This window comes from Phaseolus vulgaris, chromosome 11 (genome assembly GCF_000499845.2).
Source record: "Phaseolus vulgaris cultivar G19833 chromosome 11, P. vulgaris v2.0, whole genome shotgun sequence".
Taxonomy (NCBI): Eukaryota; Viridiplantae; Streptophyta; class Magnoliopsida; order Fabales; family Fabaceae; genus Phaseolus; species Phaseolus vulgaris.
In genome coordinates this window covers 45,684,844-45,700,646 of record NC_023749.2, presented here as the reverse complement: position 1 = coordinate 45,700,646, position 15,803 = coordinate 45,684,844, and the positions used below count along the sequence as shown (strand labels likewise).

Genomic DNA, 15,803 nt, shown 5'->3' with positions numbered 1-15,803 from the left:
ACTACTATTGCAATCTCTAACAATCCAATTTTTCGGGGCAAAACTAAGCACTTTAATATCAAGTTACTTTTTTTGTAAAAGAAGTGCAGAAGAATGGTGATGTGTCTCTTTGTTACCGTAAAACTGAAAATCAGGTTGTAGATTTGTTTACCAAACCACTTTCAGCTAGTAAGTTTGAATTTTTAAGATAGAAATTTGGAGTTTGCAGTTCAAAAATCAAAGAGGAGTGTTAGATATTTTTACTTTTTGTAACTGCACTAAATGCACGTGATCTTTATTTTCCTTGTTTCAATTTTTGAATAAATATTTCTAAGTAACTGATAATAAACTTTAGGCAAAAACATTTAAGAATCAGTTCCTGCAAATATTATAGATATAATTTTTAACAAAGATAATGGATATTTTGTTCTGCTTTATTTCACGTTATATATTTTCCTCTTCAATATTTTATTTCTTTTATTTTGCTGTATACCTTTTATTCCTCAACACCATAGATTTTGACACCTTTTGCTTTGATTAACAAAAATAATACAAAAGTTAACGCACTATTTGCATTAAATTTTAGTAAATACTTTTAAAAAATTCTAGGTTTGATAAAGTAATTGTTATTTTCAATTTAATAATTTTTTTCGTTTGTATCAAGCCACTTTTTTTGCCCGCTTCCAAAATTCAAGCATAATAATAAATATTCTAGGGAAGAAAATTCATTGATAAGTAAAACCACAATATTACTTTGTACAAATGAAAGAACACAACGGTGACATCATAATGTGGTATGCTGTACATCTTACAGTTTTAAACTTCATAAAGCATTCAATAATGTTTTTCTACATGTTTACAAATTACATGACTTGTACAATTTTACATCACCCTTGCAACACGAGGGTTTATATCTAATCTTCATATATGAGTAAACAATTGAGTCTGTGTTTGTATCTCTCCACCTTCCATTCCAATTCACCAAATTTTCTTCGGTCAAGGTTGAGTGCATAAAAGGATGTACAAACGGCTATTAAAACACAGCCCAAGTGAACCTACTCGGGTAGCAGGGGCAATTTGTTCATGGTGTTGAATGAGCCATTCACTTGGCCATTGGAGGCAAGTTCATTTAATTCACTATCGAACTCAAAAGTTTCACCACCTTTTACTTCATCAGTTTCATAATGGGATGGAAGTATGCGTAGATGTACACCTGACTCTCCACTGATTCTCCTTATTTCTAGTTGGTATTTACGAACAAGTTCCAGCTGCTGAGATATTATGTGAGACGATCTTGGTAGTAGATCCACAGGTTCTCCTTTCAGAATAACTGTATGCTCTATAGCCATTCGTGCCTCCTGAAATATGCAGAAAGAGATTGTGCCAACCATTGTTGAGTCACTTTAATTGACATATATATTGAATTTCAGTTGCAAAATATGGCACACTGAATCTTACCAGCTCAAGAATATACGCAAACATTTTGGCAATGGTATTTATCCATGTTTACTTCATTCATGCCATAATATCAGTAATCAATCATCAAATATTGAATTGACCGTAGATAGATTCAGAGTCTCTTTGGATAAAATTAGCACTTATAAGTAAATAAAATCTTAGAATATTACCTAAATTTTAACTCAATCCCATAAAATAAGGACTACCTAATTTTTACAACCTTTATCTGAGTCATATAGATCTGTTGCTACTGTGGGACCATTCCACCACCCTTGAGGCTGCAATACAAGCAGTCCACAAAGAAACCACAACTAAGACGGGTCATAAGTGACTGTAAGACAACTTAGCACCAGCCAGGAACATGACAATGCAGATAACCAGTTAATAGATCTGGGAAAGGCATTGATGGCACAGAAATTGGTCTTAGGAATTAAGTGAACTCCTCAAAATCAGCTTAAAAAATGAAATCTATCTAAACTTTAAGTCAGATCTCTAACCAATGTTAGACTAATCCGTCACCCTTGAAATTGCAATTAGTATAGTCTCCAAAGAGTTGGCAACTAAGTCAAGATAGGAGTGTCCGCAATTAAGGCGACTTTCCAACAGAAAATAAAAAGGAAAAATAAAATAAATTTATTAATAAGTTGAAATTAATTTATGCACAAGTTAAAAATAAGGTTTTGCACAAGTAAGCATTAAGTTTTTGTTCAAGTCAAACAAGCTTTAATGAAGTTCATATGAAAATTTTCTACAAATTAGCTTCTGAATATAATAATTTTAATTTATAAAGATTTTTTTTCATTTTTCCTTTCATTTTCTTCTTAGTGTTTTTGGAGACGTTTATTAGAACAACTCTCAATAAGATTTCTCTTCTCACCATGTCAATCAACTCAACTCAACTAAGTAAAGCACCGCCAACATGCAGCAAGGTTATTTCTACCTTTACGATCACTCTAGTTCTCTCCTTTGTAAAGAAGTTTGGCTCAAACCCAACGGTGGATTAAAAATATTACTAGCAATGGATGCCGTTTTTTGTCAATCAAATGATTATGGGTCTGGTATATATAACGAGCTACAAGACATTATGGAGATAAATGTGAATTCTATAGTATCCAACCACCCCATATCTAAGCAACTCTATAACAAAATCCATATATATAACTATATAATTACATATTTGCTATATCGTGTGACTAGAATTTGAAAAATCTTTAGAAATTATTTTTTTATTGAATAATATATTGCATTAATTAATGATTTCTGTTTTATTAAGTTTTAATCATTTTAGTATTAAAATAATATCATTTGTTTTACTAATTGGTAAAAAAAACGACACACCAAAATTATTATTTAACTAAAATGATTAATGGGTTCATGTACGGGTCTTTTCTAAAACTCGGGTATGGTCTGGAAAACTCTGATATCCTACCCAAATCTTAGTCATTGTCATCCACTCGTGCCTACTCCTTCACCACAATTACATTGATCACGCAGCATCTGTTGTTGTTTCAACCCCCGCCAATTTTCTTTATTCTATTTCCAAATTAAAATCACCTAAATTGCAACTCAGGCCATGAAGGGCATCCTCATCACCATTTTAAGAATAACATTTCACCGCTTCAAACAATTTCCACAACCACATTTAACTGATAATTGTTTTTCATCATATCATAAAATTTATAACAATTACTACTTAATTTGGATACCTGCTGCATTTCTTGGTAAGAAACACCACAAATTTAGGTATGAAGCTACAAATAAGCAAGCAAAGATACCAAAGGAAAGCAATAATGAAAATATATTATGCTGACACCAGAATCCAAACAGCTAAATGACTACATCTGAATTCATTTCCATGTTTCTAGTGCTAAATTTAGGACTTGAGCTATCTGTCTTACACAACTTGTGATTTTGACCATGAATTGATAGCCTCATATAAAAATAAAACAAAAAAGGGAAAGGAAAGATGTTAAAACTACAACATTTACATTACCTCCAAAGCATCAATCATCTCTGATGATTTTATCTTGTCTGTTAGTTCAAAATCCTTTACACCATCTTCATAATCACTTACTAATGCCCGTATAGCTTTTGTTACATGCTCCAAAGAAGTTGTCTAGAAGGAAAAATAATATTGATTAGCAAAAGTGTATGACAGTATAGCTGCAAACGCAATTTTAGAAAATCAATACCTTTGTCACATAAATGGGAATATCATGAGATTTAGCAGCAGCCTGGATCCCTGGATTCTTTTTAAGCTTTGATTGCAAGGCAAGTAAAGCATTTGCTTCACTAATATTATCAGTCAATTGAATGGCCGCATCATTCATTTTCAACTGCTTAATCCCTTGAATAACAGTTGCGTCTAAAATCTAGAATTACTGACCACTCTGTAAGTTAAACAGATGATAAAATATAAAAACAAAAAGAGCTTGCATTATTCATTGCTCGGCTTGACCAACAATGCTATGAACTCCATATTCCCTAGGATTGCAGAAGTTACTTTTGACTTACAATAATCATGATTTATCTAATTGTCAACACTGTCAACTTAAAATCAAAAAGTGAAAGGCACCAGCATACACTAAATGGGAGAAAGAAATTTAAGCATCAGGCGCATTAATTCAGTTTAATTTCATACTTTTTTACATTATATTTCCTCTGTCTCTATCATAACTAATGCACTCACATTTCAATTGAAGAAGCATGTTACTGATATTTCCCCCCCTCTTTCTCTATTACTGATATTTATCCTTTCTGCCCTCTGCCCTTTCTTTTCTCCTCCGTTATCTTATTTTATTGTTTATTTATTTGTTTGCCTAGGAAGGAAATAGTCATGTAAATAAGATATAACATTTTCAAGCAAATCTTCAAAACTATTTGTCCTTGGCAGTGACCCTGATTTGTGGAGGACAACAATTTAAAGTTAAATATAGAATAATAAATGAAATTGAAAGCTAACTATCAATCTAGATTTAAGAGGGAATGGGATGACAACAATTTACGGCCAAATATAGAATGATAAATGAAATTGAAAGCTAACTATCAATCTAGATTTAAGAGGAAATGGGATGACAACAATTTACGCCTAAAGATAGAATGATAAATGAAATTGAAAGCTCTAACTATCAATCTAGATTTAAGGAATGGGATGACACTAGCATATTTCCCATAAAATTCTAGTGTGTTGGTATATAAAGCTGAAAATAATTATTACAAACAAATTAAATTCCATTTAAGGAAGGCTAGTAACTAATGGGGAAAGATAAAGATATGGAAAGAATGTAAATTGGCAAGAGAAGAAATGAATGCATTTGAGTCCATTGTTTCCTGAAGTAGAACTGATCCAATATTCCATTGCATGCACAGAAATTCAAAAGTCAATCTCAAATTTTCTGTCTTACGATTTAAAAGAGCTTCAAACTTGTTAGTGTAGTTATTTTTAGAGTTAGTTAACTAACTCCATAAATAATGTTCATTGGGGGCCGAAAGGGGGTTATGAATTCAATGGTAAAATTCTCTTTCTGTATCTCATTGTATAATTAAAGATTGTTAGTATTGATTCAGGCGAAAATATTCTTGATAAGCTGCAGTAGGACATTGTAACTAATTACAAGGGTGTTGTTGGAAGATTCTACAGATCTCTTTGTAATTATTATTTTATAGTTAAGAGTTATCTATATATAGAGGTTGATGTACTGTTTCAATGAATCAATTCAATGAAGACTTTTCTTACATACAGTTTAATCTTTTTGAAATTGGTATCAGATCTCCCAATCTTAGGGGCTCTCTTGCCGCATTTCTTGAGTGTCATCTTAGCAGCGGTTCTTTTTTTGGGATGCCCAAAGTGTACCCATTTTCTCTTATTATCGAGGTTTCCTAAAGTACACCCAATTTATTTTCACAACCATCATCTTTGTCACTGCCTTTTCTACCACCATCGTTGTCATCACTGTCGTCGAAGCCTTCCAATCAGACTGGCAATCACACTAGGGGATTCCTTGTTCTCTGATTTATCAACTGCTAGAGTCGCACCACTTTTTTCTCTCTGAGTGGATTCATGCACGATGCCTTTTTGGCGAGTGATGACCATCCAACAGTCATTCCAACTGTTGCTAACTTCGTCAAAGTTTCCTTGAGGTAGCGATTCCAGACCTACCCCTGTTTTGCCCTTTCTGCATGGGGTTGCATGTCTTTACTATGAAAAAAACACAGTTCTTGACATGCTTTTTTTTCTCTGGTTTGTTTCTTTTAAAGCTAAGGAATCTCTTGATATTTGGCATGGCTCAATACATTTTTTTATCTCATACAGTTTAATCTTTTTCAAGTGTTACTGTATCAAAACTTATCATAAATGGCATCAAGAGAATTAAGAAGAACGCCACAGATAAGGAAACATAACAGGAGTAAACTTTTAGTAAATATCAATGTTTACTTCATGCATTTGTAGTAAGCTCTTAGCTATTGGATAACAATATCTTACCCCATAACAAAACAGGCTAAGTGGCAATTTATGCTCCCATGAATCTTCTACCAAGTCAAGAGGCAACTTGAAAAGTGATTCATTTTGGCTAGTTTGGTCATCAGCTCCCTTTGTAACTTCTTCAAACATAATTTCACCATTTTTTTGAAGAGAACTGTCACTAACAGGTCCATCATCTAAACTCCCTTCCTCCTCTTGAGACTTCATCTTCCGAATTTCTACATTTGGAAAACGACCTACACCAACAAATCAAAGAGCATAAAGTCATGTATCAATCCACTACAACCGCTTACGTTTACAGTGGAAGCTTACCAGAAAGAATAGCATCAACAGTTGCTTCAAGGCTACGGTGAATACGCAATTCTGTCTTTGAAATAATCTCCACTCCGCAACTAAATGTAGATGGGCCTTTCCTCTCCAATACTGTCTTCTGAACACCCCTGCGACTGGCCTCTTCATCCCCTAGTGTCACGCTCTAAAAAATGATAATATAGCTGAAGTAACCAAAAAGAATAAAAATATGCTCATAATTTAGATGATTGGTGATTGTAAATTCAAGTATTAAAACCTGAAGCAGAGGAAAAAACATACAAGTTATTTTTTACCATGCTACAGCACACTTTCTGAACCTTGTAACTGCTAAGAGACATAATATAAAAATCCACCATGTGTCTTTACCTAACAACCTAAATCTCTGGGATAATTGGCTTATAATTTGGGTCTTTGTTACGGTATTTTCAAGCCATCGACAGAAGAATATTAATGATTCAAGTATGTTACAATGTAATTCGCTATCACGCTCACACTGATACTGGGTATGAAGCAGACAACTCTGGGTTTAAGTCACACTGACAATACCACGTCATTTTCATTCTTGTGCCATTAATCCATTACAGGCTACACACACACATTAAAGATCACTAATTCATAGAAGTTAAAATACTATAAGTGTTTTGATTAGCTTAATTTTAGGGAAAAAAATAATTTCAAGAAGCTTCTTGCTAAAGCTTTAAAAAATTATTATTCTGAAAAATCATTTCTAAATATGAGCTAAATCTAATTCAATTGTGATATACAAGAAATCAACTCGGAATCCTGCTTAAGATGTAGGAATACCTCACCTGTATCCCTCCAACAAGCATCTCTAATGAAGGATTCATTATCAGATTCTCAATTGTGATTCCATGTGCAGTGGCAACAAGCTGAATCCCACGTTGTGCAATTGTGCTTGCAGCCATTGCTTCAAGTTTTGTACCAATTTCATCAATTACAATCACTTGTGGCATGTGATTTTCAACTGCTTCTATCAATACCTGAAAAATTATGTACAATAACCATATAAATGGCATGAAAAGTTTGTTGCATTTTTTGTAACAGGTGTGATATTATTCGAGTACAGTGCAAATTTGAATAATTATTTTTAAAGAATAAATTTTAAGCCTAAAAGTAATTTCTTTCGTTGGTGTAAAGATATGAAAATTTCTGAACTTCAGAACTAATTCTGGAGTGATTCCTATTAAGCTAAGGTGTGGTGATTCTAAGGATTCCCCAGGGAAAAAGAGATATGTCTCCTATGTTAAGCGTAGCATGTAGAAGTAGCAACATAATTTCATAGAATAATTTCATGGTGTCGTCAATCTGTTTGATTCATTCTATAATATTTTAAAGAATGTACATTGAAAAAATGTCAAAATAAGTTCCAATTGCTTTCAGAAACATTCTCAGTCACAACTGATAGTATAGTTACAGTTTCAACACGAAGAAACAAGAAGTTAAACTTCAGCAATTGCAGCTAATACCTTATGTTGCATATCAGAGTTGGGAACTTGCATTCGTCGAGCATTGCCTATTCCAGCATGAGGTATATCACCATCACCCCCAATTTCATTGGAGGTGTCAACAATCATCACACGCTTCTTATAATCATTTGCCAGCATCCTAGCAATTTCCCTAAAAACATAGAATAAAATAGTGCTCAATTCCCATGGGAAAACTGGAAAAACGTGTATAATAGTGATAAGGGAAAAATGTGTTTAGTTCATGCTGTTTGGCCAAATTTGGTTTTAGTCTATAATATATATTTCTAAATTAATAAGTTAGTCCTCAAACTTTAGAAACAGATGTGAACTTAATCTCTTCTCTAACTTTGTGGCGATAAAAAAACTATAACTAAATGTTTAAGCTAAGCATATAAAAAAACTAATTTCACATATTACGGGTTCACTAATTTAAAAGGGAAGGTACTAAAGTAAATCTTGACAAAAAGTATAAGGACTAAAAACATACTCTTTTCTAGTAATAACAACAATATTACTACATACATAAATAAAGCATCGCCAAGAAAATAAAAATATTACATTTTGTTGAATGCCGAAAAAGATCTTGGCCCCTAAGGAATGGGGAATTGCAGAACTCAAACATAATTTTGAATGAAAAAGTTAACTAGATAAAAAATGGAACCATGGAGAGAGTGTGAAATTTTACACCCAACTTAGAGATCAACCATATAACATCATACACTGTAAGGAAATCTGTTGTAGAACTTGACCTAACAAGTTCACCAAAAACACACAGAAATGTCTACCACAAAGACAAGAAACAAAAATAAAAGATCAAGGAAGTGAATCAAATACATAAAAATTCAACATGATTCAATTAAAGTGCTAACAAATTTCAATCTCTGTCCACGGGCAAACTTCACTAAAACAAATTCTTCTTCATCCCACAAGTTACAGAAAAAACTTATCAGAGATTACAATTCAAACGTTACTCTTTCAAGAATAGTGAAAGTTCACAACAACTCTTAAACTCAATTCGCGGAGTATCAACAATTAAAACAAATGTCTAAACAAGAGTCGAAGAGAAGAGTAAACAAGATCAATATTGGTTCACTCAACAATAAAGGCTACGCTCAATCGCCTTAAGAAACCCACTTAAGAGCCTTTCACTAAGTATTATTCACCTCTCCAAATACACCAAGTACTCTTTATCTCTCCAGGTACACCAAGTACTCTTTACCTCTCCAGGTACACCAAGTATTCTTTACCTCTCCATGTACACCAAGTATTCTCTACCTCTCCAGGTACACCAAGTATTCTCTACCTCTCCAGGTACACCAAGTATTCTCTACTTCTCTAGGTACATCAGGTATTCTCTACCTCTCCAGGCAACCTGTCCTAATCTCCCTGAGATCAAGACCTTTTAACAATGAGAAAACCTCTCTATAGAGAGAACAGTGAAAGCTCTAAGGGTATACTTCACAGTGTGAAGGATTTACAAAGGTTTAGCTCACAACCCAATCTCACAATTTAGCTCACAACCCAATCTGGATTTACAAATCTTTCGCTAAAATTTGGAGGATGCTTCCATCACATACGAATGGATGTGTTTCACAATTGAAGAGCAAACACACATGTATCGTCAGATAACCTTATACAACAAGACAATCAGATTTTACTAAATCAATTTTTAACAAAATGAGTAATGAGAAAATGATAGAACCATATCGAACAACATTCATACAACAATCAAGAGCAGGAAGAAGCATAATAGATGTACATTTATACACTTTAGTGAGGAAACTATTACATACATATTTAGCTCAATTTTATCATATGACAAAAAAATCACTGACCTAATAATTGTAGTTTTGCCTACTCCTGGAGGTCCAATGAGCAACAAAGAAGCCCCATCCTTAATCAAATCTTGCAACAACTTAGCACTCCCTGAAATTGCCCGGCCAACTCGACAAGTTAGACCAATAATTGTGCCCTTGCGATTTCTGATGCCACTAATTCGATGCAATGTTCTACTAATTCCTGCTCGATTATCAACAGCAAAGTCACCAACCTGCAAGATGTTGCTCTCATGAATTGACAATTATAAATAATTATATCTTTCCATGATCAATCAAAAGTTACATCTCTTTCACTTTCCACATTCGTGCTTCTAAGCAAGAATGTATTGTATCATTTTTTTAATACATTCGGAGTTATCGCCACAACTTAAACTTAGGGATTTCAATCAAATTCATACATATCCCAAGCTTACATTTAGAAGAGAATAAATGGAAATGAAAGAGGTCAAATAAATGAAATTTCTCAAAAAAGGTAAAATCAACTTATGAAAAAGTTAGAAAAGAGAGCGATGAAAAAGTTGAGAGATACACATGCTATTTTTCTGAAGTTCATCTAAATTACCTATATTACTTTGTCTGTCAAACCATAACTTTGTTACCTTTTCCAGGAAAATCTAAGCATTTAAATATTCATCTATGGTTTCGATTGGGTAGTGTCAGATAGACAAAATCATCCAAGCTAAACTAAATCCTATGTGGGAAACTAATAGTTTGACTTTGATTGTATCAAATTGGATTTTGATCAATCACTTTCTACCTTAAAAAACTTAGTTTTAGTCACTATACTTTTAGTATATACTTTTAAATTTAGAAAACCAGATTAATTGATATAGAAGTACAGGAACCTTAACCACGTTTGGCTCAAAGTATAATGACTAAAAATACATTTTTTTCCTTAAAAAATGTGTTTAACAAACATGCACTATAAAGGCATAAGTTTTAAACCTGTCAATAAATCATCCTCAGTATTTTCCATTGCCTAATTAACATGAAATTACCTTAAGACATAAACAACAAAAGAACTGAACCAGCCAAATCAATTCTTATAAAAAAAAGAAACAAAGCAAACAAAACAAGAATTTTCACTTCCATTCCATCCTGAAAAAATGTATTTGGTACTTTGCTCTAGTTACAAACTTCATTTCCAAAAGAGAATGCAAAATCAATATACATAAACAAACACACATCCAAAAGTAACATAATTCCAACACAAATAAACTATCAATTTGTTCCCTCCCGGCATTTACCTTCTCTCGTGAGTAGAGAGATGCAATGAAATTATCCTAGTAGTCCCTAAAGTATCAAATATCGATAAGTTTGATTCCCAAATTGATATAATTCATTAAGGACGGATTTAAAGGACTTTCCAATGCTAGAAGAATTACTTAACATGATTTGTAATACTTGAAGAAGGATTTACCTGTATAATGGGGTAAATCACCCATCTAGTTCCTAAGAGTATATAGTGTTATCAGATTAGTGCTGAAAATAAGAAAATTTTAAAAAAAGTTTCTCAAAATACAATTTGCAAATCACTTTGATCCAAAATTTAAAACGTAATGCGAGTAAGTAATAATATTAACATGTGTTTAAAAACTAATGCGGAAGCAAGTAATTAAGTTTCGGACGAAGTTAACATCTACCACTTACTTTAAAGTTTTTATAACTCGTACTAATGTGAATACCCAATACAGTTTCTTAACCAAAATGTTCTTTTACCTTATACAATGAATTTACTTTATAAAATTGTTTGGACGAATTTTCCAAAAGAATTCCTAGAGACGAATAAAATGAAATAAATCTCGCCATAAACACTTCTAAAGTAGAAGAAAAGGAAACTAACTTCTCCACCAGATAATATTAGTTTGCACTAGTTAAAATTAAAATTAAGAGAAGTTAAAAAAGAGCACTCTTACAAACACACAACCTAATTTCAGCTTATTGAAAAACTAGCTTCAAATTTTTGTCATGTGTTTTTTCCCTGAAAATATTTATGGATAAGCTCGTCCAAACAGACCCAGAGAAAGAGTAATACTCTAGGGGATAACATTAAACTAATGGTTTATTTATTGTTCCAATACCTGAGAAGTGGCGTGCTCGATATCCTGAACCGTGATAGGATACTCCGATATCACGAAATCGCCGGAGGGGAACCTCGCGAGCGGTTTCCGGCCCAAATCCATCACCACCTCGATCAGCTGTGGCAGCTCCATGTGGTCGCTCACGCGCCGCCGCAACTCCTCCGGCAGCAGCGCGAGCAGCTGCCCCAACTCCACGTCCAGCTCATCCTCCGGGAAAACCGAACCGGAAACGACCGGGAAACTGGCGCGCAGACCGGGACCGGTTCGGGGCCGAGGGACAGAGGGAACGACGGGCGGGTAGAAGGGCTTGGGCGAAATCGGGTTGGGAAGGGGCGGTTGCTGGGAAAGACGTTGGCAGCAACGAAAGTGAAGCTGAAGCTGAAGCGGAAGAGTGAACCCAGGCATCGGTTTTGGCGGGAACCGTTCAGTGAACGTTTCTGAGCAAAATTGTAATTTCCGTTTCTGAGACTATTTTTTTCTGGTTTCTAAGCAGAGATGGAGGATTTCAATTGGGACGGAACGCAACGTGTTTAATTTTGCTTTTTCGGTTTACCTTTGGTTTTTTCGGTGTGAAAGCAATGGATAGGGACGATTTTGTTTTCGCAAATGAAAATAACATTTTAATCACGATTTTGTACATAATACTCTCATTTTATCCAGTTTCCCTAGTCAGGATCTTATCCGAGGTTATTCCGGAGGTCCATGGATTGGAAAATTCATAAAAAAAAAAATTAAATTCAGAAATTCATAATGCAATTTAGACGTCCGGATCCACTTGGATTCAACAATCCAGAAAACAATAATTTATCTCTCATCCGAAAAGCGAAAAACACAAATTAATTAATTTTGGATTCAGGAATCCGGAATACATTACTGCATCCCGATATCTGGTAACACCGAAATCTCCATAAGCGCCTAAAAAAACACTTAAATTTTACCTCTACAACCCAAAAGCATTTCGGCAACGTTGTGTACTCCTCCACCTTGTTTCGAACAATTACAAACACCCTTCACAATAGTTGATATTTTCAATGATGAAGATGAACAGTGACATGAAAGTCCACCATGCCCTTTTCAAATTATTGCTGAAGGTTAATTTTAGGATATTTAAAATTGTGGGTTGCAGGAAGAAAAACATGGGGTGGAGGAAGAAGAAGCCTAAGTTCTGTTTAACATATTTTAACCATTTATTACGTACTTAAATAAAAACTAATTAATATTTATCTTATTAAATTAGACAAGTGTTTTTATTTTTTTAGTTTTTTTTTATTTTAACGATTAGATTTCATAGTAAATACACTAAATTGGTTTTCTAATTTATTCTGAATAGAAGAAATGATTATGTTAAGATCAAAGAGAGAAAAGAAAGAGAAAAAACACAAAATAGAGTAACCTACAACACATTCTAACCCTCTCTATTGTAAAACATAAGCTGAAGATTCTCTAACTTAAATCTTCTCCAACACATAAAACCATTCAAATGTATGTTCACTTGAATATGAACACATAAATATGTAATGGAGAATGTTGTATTAGTCTTAGAAAGTTCAAGCATACTAAATAACTTTTACGTATTATATCTTATTTTGATGATGATAAATATGATTAAGTTTTGAATTGATAATAAGTATTCGTATATATTTTATTTTGATGATGATAAATATGATTAAGTTTTGAATTGATAATAAGTATTCGTATATATTTAGATAATTGTTATTAAAAGTTAAAATAGTACATGTTATATATATATATAGTCTAATAACAATCATAAAAAATAATTAATGTTAGAGAAAAGTTCAATATTATTTTCATTAAATATTAAATATAATAAAGTATAAAATATGTTCATGTTTCGTCTTTAAAATAAAAGTTTTTGTTCAATAACAGATTGTGTAAGATACAAATATGTTATCTATTGGACGATACAACAGTGTACCGTCTCTTTCTACATCTAATAAACAATATATTTACTCATATAGTCTTATGTTTTTTTTTTTTTTTTTTGATCAGCACATATAGTCTTATGCTAACATGTGACATGGAATGTTTGTTTCCTACATGTGACCAAGAAGATATGTACACATCAAATGATCTCTTAGAAGAAGAGTTAAAATTGTTTTGCTTCAGCAACTCTCTAGCGCTTGCTTTATCAACCTCAAAAAAGTCTATATGTTCTGTACAACTCTGTGTTTTACACTATTTTAAGTAAATGCACTTCGTCCAATGAGAGATAAGTCCATTCACCTATCAAGCTACTCAAACACAAGGAATACATTCTTTTTAGCCAGGAGTGACTGTTTGACAAATAATACTCGGTTATTAGCTATAAGTGACTGTTATTCAAAGAATACCCAATTAAGCCAGAAGTGGATTTTGAAAGAATACTTGGTTAAGTCATGAGTGTGTTGAACAAGAGCTTTAATGTCTCCAAATCCATGAAGATTGGTTGAAGGCCTTGTTGTTGCTTGTGTATGTTGGTTTTGGGTAGTTTGAATTTGTAAATCCACTCTTAGTTAGGATCCAAAGTTGGTTTAAATCAAATCCTTTTGAAAAAGAGTTTTTTACAAAGAAGTGGGAAAACAACCAGTTGTTCTATCGTTTCAATCGGTTGTTTCACACTTAGTGTTTTTGAAACAGGTTTTGATAAAGCTTGAAATTGGTTGACCTTGTTGTCAAACCAATTCAATCGTTTGTTTCAACGTTTCAACCGATTGTTTTTTTAAAATCCTTAACAGAATTTGTTAAGTTAGGTAAATCTGTTTTAATTGATTCAAAACTGATTTGGCTTTTGCATTAAATGTTTTTTAACAGCTATTTGGAGTTTAAATAATCTGTTTTACGCTCCTAGTAGTTAAAATATCATATTAACATCTTTCAAATCAGTTTTCTCCAAGATTTGCCTCAAGCTTTGAATTTTGCTAAGAGTGGAATAGGATTGCTTTGTAACTTTTGAGCTTAATCTATATCGGGTGTGATCAATTCTTATTCTCTCTTGTATACTGTAATTTTGTAAACGTATTGTGTGCAAATCCAGAGGGTGTTCTGTGATCTGTAGTGTGTTGTTTGCCAAAGGAGGTGTGTGTTATTGAAGGGTTCAAGATCACCTCTTTGGTGTGTGATTTGTAATCAAGGTTGTTGATTGCTTAGTGGAATACCCAATGGTTTTTGGGGACTGGATGTAGCTCTTGGTATAAGAAACCAATATAAATCTGATGTGTGATTCTTTCTATCATTAATCTCATTTAAATCTGTTTTGACTTGTTTTTTTAACTGCTGATAAAAACAACCGGTTGAATCGCATAAACAACCAATTGAATTTCTGGAAATATAATAAAACAGATTTGTTTCTTGGCTAACTTGATTCCTTTCTCTTTGATTCTTCATTGGCTTTCTTTATACCTTCAAAGTTTGTGAAAATCTTTTAAAACAAATTCACTCCCCTCCCCCTCTTGTTTAAGGCCTACAATTCTAACAATTAGCATCAAGAGTTAGGTTCTTGAAATCATTAAAGTTTTGATTTTCATGGCTGATAAACTACCTTTTGGGGAAGGTGCATCTATTAATAGACCACCTCTGTTTTGTGGTGTAAATTACCAGTTTTGGAAGGTAAGTATGAAAATCTTTGTATAATCAATTGATAAAGGAATTTGGGATGCAATTAAAAATGGTCCTTTTGTTCCTATGCTTGAAAATGATAAAGTGATTTCTGAAAAAAACCTTGGTCCCAATGGACTGAGCATGAAAGCAAAAAGGCTCAATATGACTGTATTGCAAAGAATATTATTGCATTTGCCTTAAGTTCTAATGAGTTTTTCAGGGTGTCTCAATGTGAATCAGCAAAGGAATTGTGGGATACTTTAGAAGTCACTCATGAAGGAACAAATGACGTGAAGAGAGCAAGGAAGCATGCTCTCATCCAAGAATATGAGATGTTTAGGATGCAGAAAGGGGAGACAATTGTTGAGGTACAAAAGAGGTTTACCCATATTGTCAACCACCTCGTGAGTCTTAGGAAGATGTTTGAAAAAGAGGAACTCAACATCAAAATCCTCAAGTGCCTAGACAGATCTTGGTAGCCCAAGATCATTGTTATCTCTGAGTCTAAGGATTTAACCTCTATAACCACTGCCTCATGATAAGTGCCTAATTTCAGTAATATTTTATA

At 33.2% G+C, this 15,803-nt stretch overlaps 1 protein-coding gene across 1 annotated transcript; it reads right to left on the bottom strand.

Annotated features, from left to right (window-relative positions):
- Window positions 1–707: 707 nt before the first annotated feature.
- Window positions 708–12,264, bottom strand: LOC137818876 (protein SEEDLING PLASTID DEVELOPMENT 1). The gene is made up of 9 exons (XM_068622517.1): window positions 11,639–12,264; window positions 9,555–9,769; window positions 7,720–7,870; window positions 7,042–7,233; window positions 6,233–6,395; window positions 5,921–6,156; window positions 3,630–3,809; window positions 3,431–3,553; window positions 708–1,337 (listed from the first exon to the last, which is right to left on the bottom strand). Exons 1-9 carry the CDS (start codon window positions 12,041–12,043, stop codon window positions 1,035–1,037), a joined length of 1,968 nt encoding a protein of 655 aa, XP_068478618.1. The 5' UTR covers window positions 12,044–12,264; the 3' UTR covers window positions 708–1,034.
- Window positions 12,265–15,803: the final 3,539 nt, after the last annotated feature.

Coding starts and splice junctions, on each gene's coding strand:
- LOC137818876 (XM_068622517.1), bottom strand. CDS start 12,043: ATGCCTGGGTTCACTCTTCCGCTTCAGCTTCAGCTTCACTTTCGTTGC. Junction 6,157..6,232: donor TGTTGATGCTATTCTTTCTG/GTAAGCTTCCAC, acceptor TTGTTGGTGTAG/GTCGTTTTCCAAATGTAGAA. Junction 3,810..5,920: donor TTAGCCTGTTTTGTTATGGG/GTAAGATATTGT, acceptor CAGTAATTCTAG/ATTTTAGACGCAACTGTTAT.